The 26,515-nt window shown below is 41.5% G+C and overlaps 1 protein-coding gene and 1 pseudogene across 1 annotated transcript; one reads left to right on the top strand and one right to left on the bottom strand.

Annotated features, from left to right (window-relative positions):
* Positions 1 to 5,505: 5,505 nt before the first annotated feature.
* Positions 5,506 to 16,232, bottom strand: LOC101966695 (olfactory receptor 7A10-like; annotated as a pseudogene).
* An 8,033-nt stretch (positions 16,233 to 24,265) lies between these two features.
* On the top strand, positions 24,266 to 25,195 carry LOC101965812 (olfactory receptor 7A40). Its single transcript, XM_013366190.2, is given in 1 exon segment — positions 24,266 to 25,195. A coding segment is annotated over 1 exon segment (930 nt).
* Positions 25,196 to 26,515: the final 1,320 nt, after the last annotated feature.

Below are 26,515 nucleotides of genomic sequence, written 5' to 3'. Positions count from 1 at the left end.
ACCTTTATTTCTCTGCAGGAGGTGACATTCTATTTCTGTTTTTTTAAGTGCCATTTTTTCATCCTTCCTTTGGTTGGAGTGGTATATATTTAGTTTGGTTTTGAATCCAGTGAAGACTATGATTAAAATAAAAATAAAAAACAATGTCATGCTTTCAGATTCTGTTTATAAAATCTTGTACATTTAGAAGTTTTTCACTTTCTAGAGTTTTCTGTGGCATTCAGTGTTTAGAATTTTAGTTTCTGGTGACATTTGAATAGCATGCAGTATACCTTAAAATCTTATGATGTAGAAATATTTAAGAAAAAACTTAAATCGCATAATACTTTAGATAATAGAAGATGCTCTGGGGTCTGGATGATGAATCCCTGTTAGGAATACAAAAGATCTTCCATAATTTTTTATTCCACAATTTATATTATGGCCTAATTAACCTAGAACAAGTGGAAAATACTGTAAACTGAAAATGCCTTGACTGCCTGTGACCTCATGAACATCCCAGCTGGGCAACACAGTACCTGTAGCCTCAGTGCAGCTCTGAGCCCCTGCAAGGCCTTGCAATGTTGAACTGACAGGGCACATGCTGTCTGTTCTCAGACTCATGAGGGTATCATACAGCCTAACGCCAGCCTGGAAAAGAACCTAAGTTCGAAATTCAATGTACAGTTTCTTCAGAATGCACATTGCTTTACACAATTTTAAAGTTGAGGAATAACAGGTAGAACCATGAAACCTTGGGGAGAGTCTGTATACTGTGCCCAGGTACCCCTCCTCTGAAACCTGCTCTCCTCCCTAAAGGTAAACACACCCACTCAACAAACACCGCCCTGTACACACAGCACAATGTGATAACACAAGGCTCTTCTCACTCCCAGCCACACCATAAGAAAGAAATGGATTCAAGCTACTGATGTCAAATTAACTTGCCTGAAAGAATGTAGAATTGGTCATCAGAGACTCAGGCTGTCAATTTTTCATCACAGGTTACATCGTAGTTCCCTTTTTCTATGGCCTTTATCTGCCCTGTGTTAAAAGAAACAATAAAAAATACGCTGAATAAACAGAGAGTGGTGGTATGTGGACCTGGAAGAGACAGAGCTAATAAACTCAGGAGGTCCCAAGGAGACTGTAAGGAAGGAAAAGTTTCCATTTGTCTGGTGGCATTCCAAGTCCCATTCTACCGCCTTGATGCCCAGCAAAACAAGAGATCAAAACCACATTAACCAAGAGAACAGAGAAAGGACAACATCAGAGTGTTGAAAAGCACATACATCAAATGCTAAAGAGAAGAAACTGTTACCTAGAGAGTAAATCAACCACTCACCAAAGGAAATACACCAAGAACCACAAATGCTCTTTACCCTGTTTTGTGAGACAGAATTGCCTTTCATGTGCTCACCCTCATTGATTTCCCCACTGGTCTTCACAGGACTGGATGGCAGGTGAGGAGGCCTCCGTCTTTCCTCAGACAGCTCTTTTCTTGGGTCTCAGTCTTTGTTTTTAATTGTTCTAAAGTTTACCACTGATGCATCACGATTGTTCATACTTGGGGTACAATTTTGTGACATGACAATATACATCCACACTGTGTACCCATCAGGTCAGGGTCGTGTGTGTGCATACAGCACCTTGAACTTCCATGGTTTCTTCATGTGGGAACAGTCACAAAGCCTCTCCACCAGCTGCTCTGAAACCCACAAGTGTTGTCCACCACAGTTACCACGACATGGGAAGTTACTGCTCCAGGCTGTACCCATGGGCCCTCTTCTCTCTCCACCATGTCCTCACAGCCTCTGGTAACCACTGTTCAAATCTCTGACACACCAGATGGGCTCACCCTGGTCCTGTTCTGGACTTAGTCCAACATTTGAGGGCCCCCTCCCCATACTCTACAAAAATTGTGCTCCTGTGATAAGTACAACCTTTCACACACAGGACACTCTCCATATGGTACATCCCTAAGGACACAATGGCACACACATTTATTTAGCTATACTCTGTGCCATTGTAATACAAGGGACAAATGAGCAGGAACTTTCATCTTCTATTTTCATCTTTATGTTTTCACCTTTATGTTTATTATATGTGGATACATGTGCCTCATTTAGAAAAGTTTATAGAATTGGAGAAGTTTTTTAATGTTTTTGATAGTATATTATAGTTATACATCATAATAGGGTACATTTTGAAGGAAGAAGTTTTGAAATAAAAATAATTTCAAGGCGATAGAGCCAGTTTGAATACTTTAGTGTTAAAATAACTGTAACAAACAAAATGAAAGAAGTATTAAACAAAGTAAAAAATATAAAATAGTAATAATTTAATTAAATTGGTACATCCTTAAGTATGTGTATCTGTGTGTGTATATACATATATATTCATACACATACATATACCTATATAATATTCTAGAATAATATATTCCTAGAATTATTTGTTGAACCAATCAGTGATTATGTTTCAGCATATATGCAAATTTATTAAATGAGAAGATTATATTTGAATGAAGTTGGAAGAGCCTGAAAAAGTAAATAAAAGCTGGTGTAAGTGGCTATGTTTTATTCAGTTTTTTTCAATGATCAAAGGAACTTAGGAGAAAAAATTTAAGGAGGATATGTTTATTTGGTGACTTATGGTTTCATAGGTTTCACCCCAAAGATGGTTAACTCCAATATTTGGGACTTGTGAGGCAGAATGTTGTGGCAAAAGAGTATGGTGGAGGAAAGCAGGCTAGGACATGAGGATCAGGAAGCAGAGAGTGCTCCACTCAACAAGGACAAAATATGAACCCTAAAGGCAAGCCCCCAGGGACCCACCTCCTGCAGCCACACCCCACCTGCCTACAGTCACCACTCAGTTAATCCCTATCAGCGGATGAATTCACTGATTGGATTGAGGATCTCAAAACACCAATCATTTCACCTCTATACTTTCTTGCATTGTTCCACAAATGAACTTTGGAGTTATCTAAACCATAACACTGTGTACCTGGAGGAAAATTAAGATGGCCCCCTAGCTCCATAACTTACCAAAAAATAAGAGGAATTAAAGAACTTGGTGTAAATGTAACCAATACATTTTAGATGAACATCCAGGAAGAATATATATACAAAATCTATGTTTATGTTTATGGAATGTTTACTGTAAAGACTAGTCTAGAATCAAAATAGACTGAAATGGTGATTGGACATATATTTACTGAAAACCAGTAATGCTGGAAGGACACCACTGTAAATCTCAAGCACACCCATTTACATGGGAAAAACATGAAGAGCTATCAAATTGATGTGGTTAGAAGTTTTAAACGGGTGGGAAAAGGGATGCTTTAATTTTTATGGAAATGGGAAGGATTATGGTACCTGGAAAATATCTAAATGCAGCTTTCAATACCCAAAGTGCAGGTGATCCCAACCCAGATTTCTGAGTCAAGGGACCATTGACTTCCCAGCCTCATTGCTATGCTGTCCTCTGCCTGGTGGGATGTTAGCAAGTCACCCTTCCTGGTATCTCAGTCAAGGCCATTTCCAGCCATTTCCCAGTGTCCCCCAGAGTACCAAAATAAACCTAGTCCAGAAATACAGGTTTAAATAACCAACCCCCAAATACCTTTGTAAAAATCATTGTGGATTCATTATATTATAGTGGTTTAATGAAGAATGATATCATAGATCATCAGACGTGTAAATGTTAAGTCATACCATAAAATATTTTGCAGTCAGTTAAATAATTAGACTTTGTACTTACTTGATAGGACAGACTCTCTAGAATGCTGTTGATTGTGAGGTAATGGGGGAAACAGGACAGAACCAGATGAGGTATTTGATAAAACCAAATTTTTCCATGTTCATACCTTCACACATATCTTGCTTCAGTTCATGTTAATGTTCTGTCAAATTTTGTTTACTATCATTCTTTTAAATTTTTTATTAATTTTTAATTGAATCAATTATGTGTATTTGTGGGGCACAATGTGAAATTTTTATGCATATACATGATACAAAATCTCAATCTAGTTAATTAACAATTTCATTACTTCTCCAATGCATCATTTTATGTGATGAGAACATGAAATATCTATTTTATTATTATCATACACACATACTAATTGTCTAAATTAATGGGATTCACTGTGATATTTCCACCCAAGCAAACATTGTCTACTGATCATGTCTATCCATTCCTCTACCTGCTCCCACCCTTCCCAGGTGCCTAGCGATCCCTCTTCTACTTTCAGGTCATCTTCGTTTTTCTTGTTTCTATCTATGAAAAGGCAGATGCATTACCTGTGAAAGACCGAACAAGGCTTGTCGTCGGAGAAAATGCCCGTTTATTGAGGAACAGCTCTGATATTTATAGAGCCGTGGTGATTTGACAGTTATGACAGTTTAATGGTTAAAGGTTTTGACAGTTAGCATGGGGTGCTTTCTGATTGGTGTGTAAGGATCATGTGAGCCAGCAGGACTAGTCTGATTGGTGTGTAAGGATCATGTGAGCCAGCAGGGCTAGTCTGATTGGTGTGTAAGGATCATGTGAGCCAGCAGGGCTAGTCTGATTGGTGGGTAAGGATCATGTGAGCCAGCAGGGCTCATCATTCAAAGGCTCTTTTCAGGGGATGGGGAAGTTAGTTTTTGGAGCCGGGGTGACTCCCAACAACCTGTCTTTCTGTTTCTGACTTTTCTCCAGTTCTATTCATTCTGCTGCAAATGGCAGGATTTCCTTCTTTATGTGTCAAAAACACTCCTTTGTGTGGATATGCCATATTCTCTTTATGCATCCATTTATTGATGGGCACAAAACTCACCCCATGTTACAAGCCTATTTCAGGAATTTTAACATATGCAATATTTTTTTATAAACTGCAGTCACCCTGCAGAGCAGTAGGTCACTAAAACTTATTCCTCCAGTCTGACTGAAACTTTGTGTTTTTTGTTCAACATCTGCTTCTCCCATCTTCTAATTTTAAAGAATTGCTCTACTGGGTGGCAATGGTAGGCAGGTGGGGCAGAGCTGGAATAAGTGGGTCTCTGGGGGTGTGTCCTTAGGGATTATGTATTGTGCCCCTGTCAACTACCATCCTCTCTCTCTACGTCCTGTCTACAATGAGGAGAGAGGCTTCCTCTACCAATACCTCCTGCCATTCATCATTGAAGGGCACCTAGGTTGGTTCCAGAGCTTGGTTCTATAGCTTGCCTATTGTGAATTTAGCTATAATGTGCTGATTTTAAGTCATTTGGGTATATGCTGAGGAGTGGGATAACTGGGTCAAATGGTGGTTCCATTCCAAGTTCACTAAGGAATCTCCATATTGCTTTCCAGAGTGAGTGTACCCATTTGTAGTCCCACCAGCATTTATGAGTGAACTTTTCCTCTACATCCTCACAAAACATTTATTGTTAATTGTGTTCTTGATAATTGCCATTCTAACTGGAGTGAAATGTAATCTAAGTGTAGTTTTAATTTGCATTTCTCTAATTGCTAGAGATAGATCCACAATATTCTTAAGGCTCAGGATAATGAGGGGTTTTGTGGCTCCCCTCCAAAGAGTGCTTTCAGAGCATTCTTGATGTCCTTATTCCTCAGACTATAGATGAAGGGGTTCAGCATAGGGGTGACCACAGTGTACATCACCAAGGCTGCTGCAATAGAGTGTGAGTTTGGGGTCACAGCAGTGCTGAGGTACACACCTAGGCTTGTGCCATAAAATAAGGAGACCACAGAGAGGTGAGATGCACAGGTGGAGAATGCTCTGTACTTGCCCTGGGCTGAAGAGATTGCACAGATGGAGTACACTGAAAGAACGAACAAGACTTGTCATCAGAGCAAATGCCCATTTATTGAGGAACAGCTCTGCATATTTATAGAGCCAGGGGTGGTTTGACAGTTGGCATGGGGTGCTTTTTGATTGGAGGGTAAGGATCAGGTGAGCCAGCAGGGCTAGTCTGATTGGTGGCTAGGATCAGATGAGCCAGCAGGGCTCTGATTGGTGGGTAAGGATCATGTGAGCCAGCAGGCTCTAATTGGTGGGTAAGGATCATGTGATCCAGCAGGGCTCTAATTGGTGGGTAAAGAACATGTGAGCCAAGAGGGCTCACAATTGGACAGCTCTTCTTGGGGGATGGGGAAGTTAGTCTTTGGAGCCAGGGTGACTCCCAACAGACATGATCTTGGAGTAGGAGTAAAGCATGCCAATGATGGGGCCAAAAACCAGCAGCAGAGCTGTGATGTATACCACCAGGTCATTAAGAAAGGTGTCAGAGCAGGCAAGGTGGACCACCTGATTAAGCTCACAGAAAAAGTGGGGGATTACCAGATCTGTGCAGAAGGACAGTCACAACACCATTAAGCTTTGTAATAAGGAATTCACGTCACTCATGATCCAGGATGCCAGCACCATCAATCCACAGAGCCTGGGGTTCATGATGACCATGTAGTGCAGGGGGTGACAGATGGCCACATACTGGTCATTGGCCATCACAGTCAGAAGGAAGTTGTCCATCACTACAAATAATGTAAAAAAATAAATCTATGTGATGCAGCCTGCATAGGTAATGGCCTTGCTCTGTGTCTGGATGTTCACCAGCATCTTGGGGATGGTGGTGGAGATGAAGCAGATGTCCACAAAGGAGAGGTTGGAGAGGAAGAAGTACATGGGCGTGTGCAGGTGGGAGTCTGAGATGATGGCCAGGATGATGAGTAGGTTCCCCAGCACAGTGACCAGGTACATGGACAGGAAAAAGCCAAAGATGAGGGGCTGCAGTTCTGGGTCCTCTGAAAATCATCCCAGAAGAAGAAACTTTGTAATTTGTGTGTCATTTTCTGAAATTTGCCTGTCATATTGTGGTTTCAGGTGCTGTAAAGAGAAAACAAACAATACTAATATTTGTATCAGCTCCCCTTTTAGATGTTCCTGGTGTCAACTGGTGATTAGGAATTGGAGACCCTCTATATCTTTTCCTCAATATGTTGTTTATGCCACAGTTTTAATGATTAATTTTTCATGCCCTTGAGGAGTGCAAATTGAGTTCCTAACATGTTCCTGGCACTGTCCAGGCAATGAACACAGAGTCCTGAAAGAGCAAAATACCTAAAATCAGAACAGAATCACACAAGCCAATTTGAAAAATAGACCTAGACTAGGATTTTGGATGTTTTCACCATAAATGAATTACACATGCTTGAGAAGATAGACTTGAACATTATAAATGTATTTACAAATTAAAACATCATGTGGCAATCCATAAATACATTTGTGTGTGTGTGTGTGTGTATAATTTCTATGTATCAGTTAAAAATAAAAAAAAAATGACCCAGAGTATTCACATGGTACAATTGCTATGAATAAAACATACAGGTAATAAGTGAGGGAGAAATGGAGGTGCTATTCCTATGGGGGTCCAGGTAAGAGAGGTACAGGTGATGTTTAAGCAGAGACCTCCAGGAGAGGAGGGTTCCCTGAGATGGTCTGTAGAGACCTGGGCCTGGTAGGAGGAGCAAGATGGGCAGGGGTCCAGGGGAAGAGCTGGCTGCACACATCCACGTTCCAAGGGAAGCCATGGTGGCAGCCAGCGTGAGCCAGGGGGTGGAGGAGAGGCCTCGTCTTCGAATGCTGAGGAAGGAGTAGCTTCCTGGCTGCTATGGAGATGCTAAGCTTCTCAGGATGCAGAGGGTCCTTAGTTCCCATGTTGTCAAAAATATCAGCTTTAGGTAGGTGTATAGTTGATAGATGATGAACAGCACATATGCAATCAGTGCAATCAGATGAATTCAGATATTTGTAAACCCTGGCAATCCCATCACCACATTTATGTGCTAGACATATTCATCAGCTCTCAGACTCTTCTTGCTCCTCTTATTTTTAATTTTATTTGTGTTTTTTTCTTCTTAACACAAGGTGTATATTCTAATAGCTAAATTTCACATACACAATATCATAATGTTAGTGCTAGGTACTGAATTGTACAGCAGGTATCTAGAAGTTAGTCATCTTACATAACTGTGACTTTATAGACCTGAACACACAGCCCACATCTCCCCTTAACCATTCCTGACACTGCCATTCTACTCTAGGTATCTATGTGCTTGACGGCTTTAGATAGTGCTCTATGTGGAATCATGCAGTATTTTCATTTCAAAAGTATCCTGTGGATCAAAGTGGATCCCTCCTTATTTCTCTGTTTCTTATGTTTCAGGGGTGAATATCATAAAGGTCACAATTTGGCCAGACAAGCACACTACCAAAAAATTAAATTACAGGCCAGTGTACTTGATGAACAGTAGTGGGAAACATCCCCCAATAAAATACTGGCAAAACGATAGCACCCGCACGTTAAAGGGTCATTCCCTTTGTGAAATGTAGGAGCTCAGAAACTGGTTCCAGGGCTGCTCACTCTCTATCAATATCTGTGCATAGTGCACCTCTCCTGAAGACCTGCCCTCTGCTCCTGGGATTCACCCCAGAGATCGTGATCACATCGATGGGTGATGTCATCATTGTCTACCTTTGCCATTGTAACATAAGAACCAGTGAAGCAGAGATCTTACCTGCTTTGTTATCTTCATGTTTTCACAAAGGCAGGCATGTATTGGACTCAAATGTGCTCCTGACACTGGACCCAATGGACAGGATAATGGAATTGAGTAGTGATCATGATTCAAGTATTCCGGTAGATGCTTTTAGGAGTCTCACCATGCAGGTGAGCTAGACACATGTTACATGCATTATCTCATTCATTCTCCAAGGGAAACATGGGATGCTGATTATTGATACCAATTGTACAGATAGGCAGTCTCCATAAACATAGTGAAACTCCTGTGTGTAAACACATCTACTTGTTAGAAAGATGTGGGTCGCCCGTAGTTGAATGCAAAAGAATCAGCCCCACAAGGTGGTGGAAAAGGAAAGACAGTTGTAAAACTGAAACCAATACCAAAAGGCAAAAAAGGTACTGGTGAGAAAAAACCTATGTGAAATAGATTGACAAAAGGAATTTTTAAAAAATTTCCTTACAGCAGACCATGCAGAATAACTTTCTAATTTAAAAAGTGACTGAGGGGATTGGCCCGAAGTATGACTGATGGACTCCCCCACATGAGATCTAGGAACTCCCACTTACCCCCTCACCACGTGGAAGACCCATGTAAAAGATCTCCATGGCAAACAGCAAAATTAGTGCAAAGTCTCCATTTTTCCACTTTGAAAGAAGGAAACTAAAAGATAAAAGTACTCAGTCCCCACAAAATACGTTCACAAGGATTTTGGAATTGTAAAGGGAAAGGAAAAGGCTCACAGAATATGTCCTACGTCCGCAGTGACAAAGGCATTGCCATGTAAGGCCATTTGGTTTTCCTCCTGCTTATCAAATAAAACGGTGTCTTCCCCATGTGAACACCAAGCACGAAAGAAGGCCTTGTAAAACTACTTCTCAGGAACTGTTTCATGGTAGGTTTAGTAAGTGATCCGTTATCAGGTCCTGTGATGAGTACAGGGCCAGGCTCAGATATATTTCATGTTAAAAATTTAAGAAAAATTATTCTCACTTCACGGCACAGATGTCCACACCTTATAATCAAATTTCCCATTCCCAAACTGCAAAACTCTTTAGATAGACTATACTTTATGAGAAATGCATTACACCATTTCTTTAGTCTCATCCAGACAGAATTCTATTCCCATCTCATAATTGTCAATGAGGATTTATGCATTCAAAAGCTAAAAGACACCTCTTTATAAAATGCTAATGAGGTTGAAATGAGTCAGTTAGGATCACAAACCAAGACAGTGGTCTCAGCTCGAGGCTGGGATGGCTTGGTTCTCGGGTACCTCAGGTCAATTTTATCACCTTCTATTCTTGCTGAACCTTTCCTGTATACCTTCTGGGATCTCAGACTCACCTGGACGGGGTGTCTGAGAAGAAGGTCTCTGTATGACATTCTGGATTCCCCCTGGTTGGTTGAGGATGAAGACCACAGCTCTATCCCAGTCAAGAAAACAGGAAGGAGTGAAGTACTGGTCCCCTAACCACCCCTAGGTCTCCACAAAAAACCATCATGTCCTGTCCAGATTTATAATTGCGCAGAGGGAGAGCATCAGAGGATCTATTTATAGCTCCCTTTCTCTGCTCATTAGGTACATCTCCTCTTGTTTCTGCAATCCCTGTGCACCTGATGTCCCTCTGGGACCTTGGTCAGAGCAGAAAAGATAATTGTCCTGCTTGTTCTCTGTTCCCAAGAGAGAAGGTTAGAAATCAGGGGGATCCAGTCATTATTGCTCCTTCTTCATGAAGCCTCCTGCCCCCACAGAAGTCTAACCTCCACAGCGCTTTTGCCCAATCCTTAACAATTTACCCCAAAGTCCAAGACACCTGACTTTGCTACATTACTTGGAACTCCAAAGTCCTGGCTTGTGAGGGGACACAACTCCTGATGTTGTCAGAATTTTTTCCCTTTCATCAAGCAAGAAAAATGTGTTTACTTATTATAAAACCACGAGAAGTTTCTACAACTCTTAGCTTCATTTCTATGAAGTAATTTGGAGGTTCTTGCTGAGATCACAAATTAAGAATTGTCATTTTCTCTTTCCTTTATGAAACACTTGGTAGGTCTAATAGGTACATTTAGATGTTTTATGGCACCATGGACTGAATCTATTATAGTTTCATTTACATTTTACAGGTGTCCAGTATAACTCATTTCTATTAGGGATTCATTTTACCTTTGGAAATGTGGCTCAAAATGCTAGTCCATCTGCCCCGAGTTGAGCTTTGGTGGGAACTCCTTCAAGACGTTCTCAGTTCTGCTCCAGGTCAGTGAGCTCCACCAGGAGTGATTATGCCTTCAGGAGACTCTTGCCAACGTCTGGAGAAACTTTGGATTATAAAAGCTTGGGAGTTGGTACTGAACCTAGCAGGCTGAAGCCTGGAATGTTGTTTGACATCCTATAAGAGACAGGACACCACACCACAAGGTATAGCACAAATGTCCACAGGGGAGGGTTTGAGGACAGCAGACCAAAACTTCTCCAGCTTCAATGTGAATGTGAATTGCTCCAGAGTCTTGCTCAAAGTCAGACTGTGGTTTGTGATTTGGCAGGTCTAGGGTCACCCAGAGACTCTGCATTTGTTAATAGCCCTCAATGTTGATGCTGCCTGTCCTGGTCTGTACATCATGCTTGGAGCATGGAGGGTATGATGTGAAATAAGAGTCAGGTTTAGGCATTTTGAGGACTTATCCACTGAGAATTACCTCCACAATCTTAGTTCTGATTTTAGGTGGTCCAATGTGGACTTAGCAGCTCAGCTTCTGCCTAAAAACGTTTCCTCAATATTCCCTTCACAACAGGAAATCAAATTTACTGACTTTGTCTCCTTATATATAAACTTGGTAGATTCCCCCTTTTTTTCATATAGTTTTGGTGTGAACTGGTTCATAAGTTGAAGCTCACAGGAAATTACCTGCCCAGGGTAGGTGCCCCACAGATAGCAGCTATTGTGACCATCACCTTTCTCCTCATTGGCTCAGGTCACTGTGATGTCACAAGGGTTTCCTGGTACAGGACGTGAGTCCAGCATTGAGATGCTCCTGGGAGACAGGGAGGGGTGGTGCAAGGGAAAGCGTCCTAGGACCCAGGCAGGCAGCTCAAGTGAGGTCTGAGTCCACCACTTTATTCTGTGTTAGATTCACAGGCGCCATCTCTGACTCACTCATGGTGGCTCCAAGTAGGCCCAGGAAGGATTGTTAGATTCTTTTCTACTATTTTACACTTTTAGTAAATCAATGCAGCTGATGGTTCTTGATGCATTAAGTAATTTCTCCCTCTTTTCTCATCCTCCTTGTTGCAAATCCAAAACACACAATTAGTAAACATTTGATGCTTGAAGGAGTGTGAAATGCCTCACCTGTTTTCCATTTCACAGTTGGTTGTCACTCTTGTGTTGTCTACAGGAAGACTGCACCACCCCACCCACTACCTGGGTCTAGACACTGCCTCACATGGTAGGATCACGTGTCCCTTCTTTGTGCTTTTTGAGTTGGACAACATGATGATGGACTTGGGATATGAAATTTATTGCCTGGAGGGATTCCTGAAAAACTGGTAGACCATCACTTCTGACTGTGACTGGGAGGGTGTTTCCAGAGAAGAGCTATGTGGGGGTCAGTGAGTGGGTGAGGACCACCCACCCTGAATGTGTGTAGTGAGGGAAACCTCCATTGTCAAGGGGGGGAATGTGACAGGGAGAACAAGGGGAAACTCGCTGGGTTTCCCTTATTGAGCAGGGCACGGTCTCTCCTGCTGCTACCCTTGGATGTCAGACCCTAATTTTTAGTCTTTGGACTGTGGGACCTGCACCATCAGCCCTTGGGGGGCTTGTAGCCTTTATTTGGACCAGGGGCTGCACCCTTGACCTCCATGGCTCTGTAGCTTTCACCTTCTAGAGTCACAAGATTGGCTTTTCTGGCCCCCAATTATAGAGAGTTTTCATTATGAAAATACTCAGCCTTTGTGATTGTGTGAGTCGATCTTCTATTTCTATCTGTATCTCTGTCATCCTATGAATCTCTTTATTTACCTTCTGTTTGTTCTTTTTCTTTGGACAACGCTGACTAATAAAACAAATGACCTGCTTTATTTGATAGGACATGTGCCAATATAATGTGCTTTGGATTCAGAAGAAGTTGCAAGAGGCTTATGAGATTCTACTGCTTCTCCTTTCTTCCCTTGTTAGGAGAATGGGCACCTCTCACATAAGGTCTGTTCCTGTGGCCACATTCCCACACTGATGCCACCTGTGGAGCACAGGCTACAGGTCAGAGCAATGTTCCTTGAAGCCTACATGCAATGTCACTGGGACACATCTTTCTTCATATGAAAGCATGGGAGTTTGAGGCACTGTTTGTTATGAAACCAAACATGAACAAAACCACCATTTTATTGTGTTGAAAAATATTGAATTGTTAACTGCTAGCCAGATGGACACTGCAGTTACAAGCTTGTTTAAGTCTGCATCCCTGGGAGGCATGCAAATAGGAATTAAACACTGACTGGCAGATGGGTAGAGGAGGTGCCAAAATAGAAAGAAATAAGTTCAAGTTTCCTACAGCACCGTCTGGTGTCTATGGTCCTAGATAACCTATCATATAGTTTATGAACAACTAGAATAGAGCAGCATGGAGGCCCAAATGCATGTTAACTACCCTGATTTGATCAGTACATAATAAATGCATGTATTGAAATAAATATCATTATACCTAATAAATATGCTCAACTTTAATATTTTAATCAAAAAATTAAAAAATTGAAGGATATTAAAATGTTAAATGCCCTGAATTGATGGGTATGTATTACATATATGTACTAAATTTCACACTATCACATAAATTTGTACAATTAAAAATCATAATTTATAAAAAATTTAAAGCTTGAGTCTTACATTTTTAATGCTATTCATGGTCATAGTCTTCTGTTCCCCAATGATTGATATAAAACCCCATAAAATCATAATCATACTAATTATTTGTGTTACCAATCAGTTGAGAGATTTTTTGCTCAATTTGCATAGAAATCACAGATATGCAAAGTAGAGCTCCCTTGGTGTTAACAGCTCTGAGGTTTGACTACCCGCAGCTCTCAGGCACTAGTATGAGCAACTCCCCTCACTGCCCCCTAGTGGACAAAGGTAGCAGCTCCTGGCAGTTCTGTGAAGCTCTACATCACTCACTGGCTACTACTCACTGCTCTCAGTGTTACTAGCTCCAGCTGCTGGCTACCTGGAGTTCCAGCAAGCTTTAGTGTTGCTTGATCTTAGAGAAACCTGTTTTTCTTACTCTACTTCAGACAGATAAAATTATTAGGAAAAACAAAACCATCTGAAAGAAGCTCTATTAGAACCCATGCTGCAGCATAAGGGAAGGAACACATGGACTGACCCCAAAACGCTAGAGAAAGGTCAGTTTTATAGATAAAATGGTCAGGCTCATGCATAGGCACAGTGTCCAGCTGGCTCAACCCAGATTTTCTGCTCATGGGTAGGGAAGGCAGTTCTCATGGATTGGAGTGGGGAGATGTGAAGCAGCTGCAGCGGGGAGGAGTCATCCAGAGAGGCTGTAGAGAGAGACATCTGAGAGGGTCAGTGGTGGGACATGCCCTAGTCTGTTGGGGTGTTGTGGGATGTCACATGTAGCCACAGGGTGTCACGAAGACAGTCTGAACAGAAGTGGCAGTTCAGCTGGGCTCTAGGGTCAGTTGCACCAGAGCAACCAGGTGTGTGTGTGTGTGTGTGTGTGTGTGTGTGTGTGTGTGTGTGTGTGTAGGGTCTGGCATATTATCAGCAAAGCAATAATGTATATGTAAAATGCAAGATCACAGAAAGAGCAGAAATACACCTTCTCAGGGAAGGTTGGTGATTTCTCTTCTGGCTCATATATACAGCTGCTCCTCCCATTAACCATCATAAATTGCAAATGTCATAGGTGTTATGGTTTGGATGTGAGGTGTCTCCCGAAAGCTCACCTGTGAGACAGTGCAAGAAGAGTCAGAGGAGAAATGATTGGGTTGTAAGAGAAGAAATGTTTGGATTGTAACCCAATCAGTGATTTAATCCCTTGATAGGGATTAACTGAGTGGTAACTGAAGTGATGGGGTGTGGATGGAGGAGGTGGAATTTGGGGGCATGGCTTTGGGTATATATTTGTATCTGAGGAGTGGAGCTCTGCCTCCTGATCACCATGTGAGCTCCTTCCCTCTGCTACATGCTCCATGATGAAGTTTAGCCTCACCTCCAGGGACAAGGTATGGAGCTGGCCTTCTATGACCAAGACCTCTGAAATTGTGAGCCCTCAAGTGAACTTTTCCTCCTCTACCATTATCCTGGTTGGGTCCTTTAGTCAGAGCAGTAAAATAACTGACTAAATAAGTCACACATGGATTTACACACCCAATCCACCAGACATCATGGCTGAGTATGCTGTAGGGGATCTGTGTTGATTGTGATGACCGTGTATCTGACTGGGTGCTACTTGGCCCTGGGCCACATAGTGCTGGCCTGGGAAAAGGTAAAAATTCAAAATTCAATGAAACATTTCTACTCAATGCCGTCACATTCCCATCATCCTTCAGTGAAAAGAAAGTCAAGGAACCATCTCTATTACTTTCTGAGCTCAAATGGATCTGGTGATCCAAATTACTGATCCATAGGAAGAAAGATCATTTTACAAAGGGAAAAATTGGACTTCATCAAAATTGTATAAATTTTCCCATCAAAAGGCCCTGCAAATAAAATGGAAAGGTGGCCCTCTTATAAAAAGATAGATAAACATATCTGATAAAGAAATTACATCCTTTTACAAATTAAAAAGAAGAAAAGATAGAAAAAGGCAAAAGACTTAAAGACCACCTTCAAAACTATTTACAGATGTCCACAGCAAAGCAAAGCATCTGCAAGGATGATCAGCCAGAAACCTCCAAAATCCAAGGCATGAAGTGCTCTATTTCATCGTCCTTGGTCACACTTGCCCAGGCACAGTGTCAGTATTTCCATCTGCAGGACAACAAGTTGTACAGAAGTGCTCTGAGGACCCTCTTCATGTCCCTGTCCCTCAGGCTGCAGGTGAAGGGATTCACCCTAGGTGATCACCATGTTGTCCTGTGCACCATGACCAGGGTGTACAGGGTGGAGGCAGGCACCCCCATCCAGGAGGTGTGTGTCCATGTGGAGCTCAGGTAGACCCCCAGGCAGAGTCTTAGAATAGGGGAACAAGAGATGAGAATCACAGGGGCCGTAGATGCTTTATACTTCCTTCCTTCTTATGAGAAACATAGCACAGAAGCCATAATTTGAAAGTAAGTGAAAAGGATTCAGAAAGTGGGGGGCATGCCCCTACATGCATTACACTATATGACAGGAAGTTATTGTTGAAGGTGTCAGAGCAGGTGAGCATGAGGATGTCAGGGAGTTGACAGAAATAATGCAGGATTTCCATGACGGAGAAGAAAGAGAGCCACAGTACACTTCAGCTCCCAGGAAGAGCTCCCAGCACACTGACAACCAGCTAGGAGAAGTAGCTGGGCTTATGAGGGTGCTGTGTTGCAGGGGGTGCCAGATACCTCGGAAGCGACCACAGGCCATCAGAGTAAGAAGAAAATTGTCCAGCAGTCCAAACACTGTGAAACAGCACATCTGGGTGATGCAGCCTACGTAGGTAATGGCCTTGCTCCGGGTCTGGATGTTCACCAGCATCTTTGAGATTGTGGTGGAAGTGAAGCAGAGGTCAGAAGAGAACAGTTTGGAGAGGAAGAAGTACCTGGGCATGTGCAGGTGGGAGTCTGAGATGGTGGCTAGGATGATGAGCAGGTTCCTAAAGACAATCACCAGGTACAACGACAGGAACAGTCTAGAAAGAATGGACTGAATCTCTCACTTCTCAGAAAGTCCCTGGAGGAGAAATACTGGAGTCCCTGTGTGGTTTTCTGGTTCCATATAAAGTAAATATCTCCAGGAGAGAGGTAGCAGTCGGGGAAGTGAGCAGTTCACAACCATCTCCAGAACCTGGCTGCCTGGGGCTTGGGCAGAGTGCTCTAGGAAGCATAGGCTTGGTTCCTCCTCTACTGTTGATCAAATTGGGGCTTCTTAATGCCACCAAATTCCCATATTATAACCACTATCTGGAAAACCCAGACACAAATCTAAATTTGTATCCACAGCTGACTTCATCTATTCAACTGCCCTGACACCTGCTCAGCCAGCCTCGGTCATCTCAGATGAGCTTGAATTGATACCCTAATAGTACTAACAATTTTAATAAAAAATGTTTAAAGTCATGAATCTATAATTTCCATAATGGCTGATAATATCAGATTTTAAATAATGGTTAGTTTTTAGTTAAAAGTATAATGCAAGGAGTAATCAAGGAAGAAAACACATACCAACAAAATATATCTTTCATGAAAGACACCACATTAGTAATTTTTAAATCTCACCTATTTGCAGTTTGTAAAAAAATATCTGAGAATATATGAAAACAGTTGTCCAATGGAGTTTGTGAATCTATTTTAACATTGAGGCCAAAAATATAGCAGCATAAGAATAAACACCCATTGATTTAATTAATTAGTGCAAATGGGAAAAACATGAACCAATTAGCTCTAAAACATAGTCATGAATTTGTCAAGCAGACTATATATGATGACCAGGTAGCTTGCAACCCAAGAAAGCAATGCTCATTTGTCACAAGCCGATGAAGGGTTGTGTGTGGGTCACCACACATAGAAGCCTAGTGGATAGAAATATCTGGGGTCTGGGAATGACCAGTGGACATTTTCTCTGGTCAGTTGCCCAGGGACAGTGTGAATTTCTATCCTCCTCTGCTGTGTCCCACATAGCACCTGAGATGGACGTGATCTGCCAAGATGCCAATCGACCTGCAGTCAGCAAAACTCTGCCCTTAAAACCTTATCCCTGCCTTTGATATATCCCCTGAAATAAACCACCAGAGCCGTGTTTCCTTTGCCTAGTTCCAACCTCATGTGGACTCGATCTATCAGGGGCTCTGCTTTTTGTAAACACGTCTCTGTCTATTTGTGTTTTGTTCTTCACTAATTATTTTAGATTTTAACTTTCCAGGTGGCTTACACCCTCCTCGGCAGGAAGAAGGACCCCCCAGTAAGACGTTGGCTGTCACCCTATTACACATTTTATAATGATAATTCAATTATTATGTTATCATAAATAAGTGGAAACAGTACCTAGATATAATAAGGTCATCTTAATAGATGGAAAAGATACTTCATGAAAATAGTAGGGAGAAAACTGTAAATAGGGATGGGGCTGTGGCTTAGTGGGAGAGCGCTTGCCTCACATGTGTGACGCACTGGGTTCGATCCTTAGCACCACATAAAAATAAATAAATAAAATAAAGGTATTGTGTCCATCTACAACTAAAACAGTTTTTAAATTGTAAATAGGCACATATTTCTTAAACATTAAAAAATATATTCCTTAACTATCAGCCAGTATCTGCCCTGACATGAAATTACTTGGAGAATCTTCATGAAACTCACTGAAGTCAATGTACCTGCCACTGGCTCTACCAACACTGTTCTGAAACTTTAAGTCAATGTGACCAAGGAAGCAAGAGCTATCACAGATTGATGTGGTGAGAAGAAGTGAATTGATCACATTTTCAGATGATAGAATTGACAATCTAAATAGTAATCTAAAAAAAAAAAAACAACAACCCAGGGTCAGTGGCACCCACCTACTGAAATACCAGCTACTCAGAAGACAGAGGAAGATTGTTAATTTGAGGTCAGCCTGGGCAACTTGGAGAGACTATATCTCGAAATAGAAAGGACTGGGTATGTAGCTTGGGGGTAGAGAATTTGCCTAGCATGCATGAGGCCAGAATCATGCAAAAAAAAAATCCATATTATTGTATTATTTTCTTCCCTATATCCACCAATAGACATATCATAGGAAAAACAACTTATTCAATACAGTTTAGAAATGAAACATACAATGACCAGGATTGGGCTTATAGAGGAAATTATATGAATGTTAAGTCATATTCACAAACTCTTCCAAGCTGCAGGAACGGTGCCAATCCTTTCTTCTGAATAACCTCATTTCATCTCCAGGAAACACTTGGGAGAGCTGTCATTCATGCATACTGCAGAAACAACTGTCAGCTTGAATGCTAGTAGAAATGTTCAAGTAAATGTGTTGAGGTATGTTCCTTCTATCTTTCATTTATCTGGTGTTTTAAACATGATTGAATGCTGGATTTCCCCAAAGGCTTTTTCTGCGTCTATTGAGGTGGTCATATGATTTTTGTCCTTTAAATATACCAAATGCCTACTGAGCACCTATGTTCAAGTGTGTAGTTGCTGCACCTATGGTGATTCCATCCTGTTATGAGATGAATCTTTCTCTGTCCTCTAAAATTCTTATATTGAGATCCTAAGACTCCATGGACCCAGTTGGGCACATCCATTTAGCCGGTCTGAATCTCATTTGTATGAATGTAGAATGAGGCTCATAACAGTAGAGAACACCAAGAATGGGCTTTTATCATACCCATGTCTATAGCAGCATAATAGCCAAACTATGGACCAGCCTAGGTGTCCATCAATGGATGAATGGATAAAGAAGTATGTTATACATGCACAATGGAATTTTATTCAGCCATAAAAAATGAAATTATGGCACTTGCAGGAAATTGGATGGAGCTGGAGATCATCATGTTAAGTGAAATAAATCAAACTCAGAAGGTCAAATTGTGTTTGCTCTCATATATGCATAAGTTAGGAAAAAGGAAAAGCAAGGTGAAATGGAACTCCTAAAAATCAAAGAGAGATCAGTAGAAAGGGGTGGGAGGAGGGGAGTGTGGGGGGAAGTGCTGGGAGTGATATTGGTCAAATGATATTGTTATGTTGTGTGTGTATGTGCAAATATGTATCCCATCATCATGCACAACTATAATGCACCAATACAATGTGGAAAAAAGAAAGGACTTTTATAAAAACAAAACAAGAAAAAATTTAAAAGTCACTAATCTCAGGAAATGTGCACAAAAAGATCTAAATGTATCTCTTTGAATTATTGAAAGGTGAGTGGTTTATAAATGCAAGACTCAATACCACTTCTTAACTTCTGTTGTAAATATAGCATGGACCCACGGGTTGTAGTGCTCATGGTTTCATATCAAGAGACCACAGCCTCCTCATTAAGGAGAGGAGTAGTCAATTTTCTGGAGATGTTAGGGGTTTATCCCTAGCACAAGTCAAAGCTTTTGCGACCCAGGGGAACTGCTCAAGACAGGATCATGCATTTTAGATCTTGGACAAGACTTTCTGTCAGGCTTGGGACTCGTGTTAATAGGTTAGATCTCTAAAAGAAAAAAAATTATAAAGGGAAAATAAACACTTATTCCCCTGATATTAAACTTGTACCTTGGGCACAGAGACTCATCAAGAACAAATTCCCTTTGGTGCAGAGCAAGGTCTCAGTGGGAAACCATGTCTCAGGCTTAGAATAACAAGAGGGAGAGGGCCCAGTGAGCCGACACACACAGCTGGAGCTACTCCCTGCTGGCCTCTTCTGTGTGACCTGTGTTGATGTGGATGGGCCTTGGCTGTTTGCTTTGAGTCCTGCATCTGGCTGGGGCATGATCCTGGACCCCTTCCTGCTGTCTCGCCTGGCAACACAGTCTCAGGCTGCATCATCAAAGAGAGGATTTGGATTCCACATTGAGACCTTCCACTCAGAAGACCCATCCAGGTGAGTCTGAGGGGGTGGGTGGTGGATGCTGCAGGGAAGCTTCTCAGAGGACAGAAGCCAAGGACATTTCCCTAAGGTCATCTGAGAGCCACTGCAGCCCCACACAGAGATGAGAGGTGGCTGTGGTTTTTTTGTTGGTTTGCTTGGGGGAACCCTGACTCAACCGTGCCTGAGTCATCCTAACCATAGAATGAGGTCCTGGAAGCTCAGCTAGAATTGGGATGAGAGGCTTGAAGCAGTTTCCAAATAAGACCATGTGTCCAAGGACTTTTTTTGTAATTAATTTGGTGGCAATCAGAATGAGAGCCTTATCTGTGGAGGGATGAATAGGAGGAGAGGACATTTCTTGTTTCCAAGGTGGAGCATCAATTTGATTGGCTTATTATATTCATAAACCTATTTTTCTATTGTTATCAATATTTCAGTGGATTTTTTCCAGTTCATTGTTTCTCTACTGACCTTTTGGAGTGGTAAGTTTTAACCATTAAATGTTTCAAATTTTAGTTAAGTATGGTGGCACATGCCTGTAACCCCTGCTGCTCAGGAGGCTGAGGCAGGAGGACGAAAAGTTCGATGCCAGTGTCGGCAACTTGGTGAAACCCTGACTCAAAATAAAAAAATAAAAATAAAATGACTGGGACTGTATTTCAGTAGTAAAGAGAGACTGCGTTCAATCTCCTGTAATCCCCCCCAAAATTCTCTTATTTTTTTTAGTGAAGTACATCTATCTTATTACTTCTGAATGTCTTGCCTTATTGAACATTTCTTTTCACCTGTGAACTTTATATGTGATTTTCCTGATCTCCTCTAAAATGTGTTTATTACTTTCATACTGTGATCTTCACTTCCTCTGAACTAGGAGACCAACTTCATTTTCCTAAAGATAGCTAACACCAGTTTTATTTAAAAACTCAAACTTTTCCAAAAAAATTAAATTATAACCTTGTCATCGTTTCTGGACTGAGGCAGAATTTCTGATCCATTCCACCCATGAGCATCTCTCGGTGCCACAACTTTCAAGGACCATTCTGAATTATGCTCAGGTTTGTGCCAACTTATATATTAATGCATCAGGACAGCATTAAATCTTGGTATTGTATATCTTCTCTTATTTAGTGCTTGATGCTGCCTTCACTTTTGTTTATTGCATTTAATTTGAGGTCACTCAGCTTGACCTGGTTCCAGTCCCCCACTATTCCTTTTCACATCACTTCTCTTTTCTTCAATTTTGTTCTATGTAATGGACACACGTTCACACACTGCTATGAAACAGAGAGGTGAATCAAGCAGGCAGAGTCTGCCCTCTTGGATCCTGTCCCATGATGCTGAGGACAGTCAGCACATTGTAATGGCTGTGTGATGAGCTGTGATGTGTTGGGGATGAGTCATGCGAGAGATTTTATTCAGTGTAAAAGGATAAACATCATGGCCTGGGCAGGATTTTATAGAAAAGGGTCTTTGCACCTTTGAGGAAGACCATAATCAGGACTGGAGTGTTCCCTTTGGATTTGTTCAAGGAGTTCAAAACAGAAAGCCCGGGAATAACACAGAAGGCAAACCTCACAAGAAAATGAGGAGAGCATCTGCCTCTGCTGCTGTCCACACAGGAACCAGTTGATATTAATCTTTCTGTGTCCTGCTTATTGCGTAGAATGAGAGATATCAGTTAGTTTTTACTGTGGAATCTAAAAAGTCGATTTCAGAGAAGTAGGAAATAGACAGTAGTTACTCAGAAATAATATGGGGAAAGTCCTATTAACAGGCACAACATGTCAGTTACACAGGAGGAGAAAAGTTTGGTATTCTATTGCAGAGCAGGGTGACTAGAGTTAATAATGCACATTTCAAAGTAAATAGAAGGGAGGATTTTGATTATTCTCACCAAAACAAAATAATAAATATTACCCCAATTTGATAATTACACAATAAATAAATGCAGAGAGACTTCATGTCATACTCCATAAGTGTGTGCAATCATTATGTGTCAATCAAAAATGCAATGCCACATTAAAAAAGCAATCATTGAAATCAATATTGAATGTCACAGAAACAAATCTTCTAATATTTTATATAAAAATACTCATTTTTTTTTTGTTCTTTGTATACTTTCCTTTTTGAATTTCTGTAGTATTATTCCCTTCACACATTTTTTTCCCACATGAATATTTCATCTGAGCTGGGTATGGTGGCTCACACCTGTAATCCCAGTGACTCAGGAGGCTGAGGCAGGAGGATCTCAAGTTCAAAGCCAGCCTCAGCATAAAGTGAGGCACTAAGCAACTCAATGAGACCCTGTCTCTAAATAAAATACAAAATAGGACTGGGGATGTGGCTCAGTGGTCAAGTGCCCATGAGTTCAATACCACTTCCCCCCAAAAATTCCATCTCTAAGTGTCTTTGACCAAATAATCATTATTATCACCTTTGACTTTGAAAAAATTTGCCTTGCTATTTCGTTCATTTTTTTCCTAGTCCACAATGGATATAACCACAGTTGAACGCTGCCAGAAATAGGGGCCATTTTCTTCCATACAGTCTCTTGGGGACTGAGCTCAACAGTGTTTTCCCCTTCAAGGTCTTTTAATTTCTCTCCATGTTGAGCAGATTTCTTATATTCCTTTAACCACGGGGTAGGAAATGGCAATGCCAAAAGGACCCTCCAGGTCTCGTGTCTATGGGAGATTTTCAAACTGGGATTTTGGGGTACCACTTTTTTCTTGTCGTTATTTCCTTTTCTAAATGTTTTTATGGGTGCATTGTAGTTAGGCATAATATCTGGCTCATTTTGTAGGAGCCACACATGCATGGGATAGAATTTGCTCCATGTTGGTCCCTGGTCCTTTATCTTTCCCTTCCCCATGCCCCCTTTTCACTGTACGCGTTCTCCTTCTGTTTACTTATTGTCCTTTTAATTGGTGCTTTGTAGATACACATAAAGGTGGAGCCGGGCACCATCGTCTACCTCGCTTTGCAGAATGAGGCATTGATACAGACAGCTCGCCTGGTGTCCATTCCCTCTGAATAGTGGTGTGAGAAGCAGATGGCATTCACACAGGGCTGGGAGCTCAGGGCTGGTGGTGTGCTTTTGTGGAGTGTGTGTTTTGTGTGTGTCTGCCTATGAAGGGGAGAGCAGGTTTCAGAAAAGAGGGACCTGGATTTAATATATTCCCAAAGTCACTTTATACTCCAGAGGTCAGAACATTAGGCACCAGATGGAAATAAACCAGGATTACATTTCAATCCACACAGGCACCTTGTCAATCAGCTTAATCAAAGGCCAAGGCAGGAACACCTGGACAGAAGCTCCTGGCATCTTAAACCTGCAGTAAATGGGAAGCTGCTTTGTTCTTCATTCTTCTCTGTTACCAGCTCATGTCACCCTCTCTCCTTGCTCTTGGGGACCTTGAATATTTGTATCAGGCATCTTCCTCAGGACATTTGCACTGGCCATACCTCCAGCCAGGTACACACTTCTGCAGATGGCGGCTCCCATCCTGTCTTCCTGGAGGTCTCTTTTCAAATGCCACTTTTTGGCCTGTCTTGACTGGACACCTGTATAAAATTAGACTCCCTCTCAATCTTCTCATTTATAGATGCTTTTTTTCTCTTAATACTAACTGTCACCATTTGGCTTGCCACATGATTATTTCTTACCCTCCTTATATGTGCTTGCATTATTTCTTCATCATTAGAGATTAGGAATACCTGCTTGCTTAGCCCTGATCACTGCCTAGATTTTTCCTGGAACATGATCATCACTGAATTAAATTCCTTAAATGCATAAAGTAAATTAAAATGATTGAATACATAATCTATTGGGAAAGGGTGAGGGTGGGACTGGGATTCCAAATCAAAGACAGGAAAGGGATCCCCAAAGGGGAGCAGATTCATACACAAAACTTAGGAACTGTGTCTTGAGTGTGAAATGGAAATGGTAGTATGTGTGTCAAGTTACATGTTCTTTTTACTCTCTCTTTTTTAGTTACAACAACCGCATGGGGACAGAGAATGAGACACGGATTTCAGAATTTCTACTTCTGGGAATTTCAGAGGAATCCAGATGGCAACCCTTCCTCTTTGGGCTTTTTCTGTCCATGTACCTGGTCACTGTGTTGGGGAACCTGCTCATCATCCTGGCCACCATCTCAGACTCCCACCTGCACACACCCATGTACTTCTTCCTCTCCAACCTGTCTTTTGTGGACATCTGCTTCACCTCCACCACTGTCCCCAAGATGCTGGTGAACATCCAGACAGAGAGCAAGGCCATAACATATGAGGGATGCATCGTGCAGATATATTTTTTCATACTCTTTGGAGTTTTGGATAATTTCCTTCTAACTGTGATGGCTTATGACCGCTTTGTAGCTATCTGCCACCCTCTGCACTACACGGTCATCATGAACCGCTGACTCTGTGTGTCCCTGGTGCTGGCATCCTGGATCACAAGTGCCCTGAATTCCCTGCTGCAAAGCTTAATGGTGTTGCGACTGTCCTTCTGCACAGACTTGGAAATCCCCCACTTCTTCTGTGAACTGAATCAGGTGGTTCTGCTTGCCTGTTCTGACACTTTCCCTAATGACATGGTGATGTATTTTGCAGCAGGACTGCTGTTCTGTGGCCCTCTTGCTGGCATCCTGTACTCCTACTCAAAGATAGTCTCCTCCATCCGTGCAATCTCATCAGCTCAGGGCAAGTACAAAGCCTTCTCCACCTGTGCATCTCACCTCTCCGTGGTCTCCTTATTCTATTGCACATGCCTAGGAGTCTACTTTAGCTCATCTGCTACACACAACTCACACTCCAGTGCAACAGCCTCAGTGATGTACAGTGTGGTCACCCCCATGCTGAACCCCTTCATCTATAGTCTGAGGAATAAGGACATCACGGGAGCTCTGAGGAGACTCTTTGTTGGCAAGCTGTAGAGGCGATGTTTTTTTTTTTTTCAGGAAGTGCCTGGTGTCCTACTGCTCTCACCTGCAGAGCCAGAAATCACAGTCCTTTAATCAGATCCTAATGTAGAATGTGCTCTTTACATTCATTTCCTGTAGTTTTTATTTCTTTCACTTCAACTTCTTTGTTGAATGTAGGCAACCTCATTAATGAGTTTTCTACTCTGTTAGCCAATGTTCTTCTCTTTCTCCTTTTCCCAGTGTTCTTCTAGGTCTCAGATCAGGTGCAGTTTAGAGATTCCCATCAGTCCCACAGAGAAAAGGTGCACTAATCCTGGAATGAACTGCACTTGCAGCTGGGTCAAGTGCCATTTTATTATAGAAAACAAGCACTGAGACCACAATTCTTCAATGTTCTGTTTTTTCTTGCTATCTACAAAGCTGCCTTACTTGTTCTATGTTATAATATAAACTTCAACATACCAGTGATTTTATAGTTCATCGTGGGAGATTATATTCACAGGTATATGATGTTCTTATTCAGCACGGTTCAAAACATGGTATATTTCATGGTAAAGAGTAATAATAAAAAACTGCAATTGAATACACATTAAACATGTGTGATGGTACATGTTTATGTTAAACACACCAAGAAGGACAAATCACACACATCAATGACTTAGTGTGATCTTAAGAGTCAGAGGAACTTATGTTTTCAAGTTTCAATCAGACATTGAATTTTCAGCCATACCTCTCTGATAGGTCAATTTTTGATAATGTACGTCTACTCATTGAAATGTGAAATCTTGATGTCTATGCACAAAGGAATTTATTCGGTGCCTGAAGGATTCAGCATCAAGTTCTTACTATTCAGGACATAATCTTGCTCTTCTTGTTTAAAAATTCCTGGTGCTGACGAAAATCATGACTCCTTCCCTTGACATTAACAAAATACCTCACCAGTTACATTTTTTTTGTAGACATTAATGAGCAGGTGAGTGAATTGTGTGAACATTTACTCTAATTTTATTTTCATTTCATCTTTTATGTTCTAAACTTTCTTCAGTGCTTATGAGCAATGGATGACTTCAGTAAGAACTTGAATCCTGCCTGTAGAGCCACAACCAGGGTGGTCAAACTCACAATTCTGGTGAGGAGTGATGGGGGATTAGAAAATAAAGACTCACACGGATTGTGAAGATAGTTGGGATAAGGTGGAGTGCTGCTCTCGGATGGAGAAGGAGATCTAAAGAGTTATGCCAGCAGTCTTTATTATATGTGTATCATTACCAGGTTAAAGACTATGAAAACATTATTCTTTGTACTGAGAAAGTTACAGAACTAGAAACATCT

This window comes from Ictidomys tridecemlineatus, chromosome 2 (genome assembly GCF_052094955.1).
Source record: "Ictidomys tridecemlineatus isolate mIctTri1 chromosome 2, mIctTri1.hap1, whole genome shotgun sequence".
NCBI lineage: Eukaryota > Metazoa > Chordata > Mammalia > Rodentia > Sciuridae > Ictidomys > Ictidomys tridecemlineatus.
Note: the sequence above shows the minus strand (reverse complement) of the source record. Positions and strands in the feature narration are given on the sequence as shown.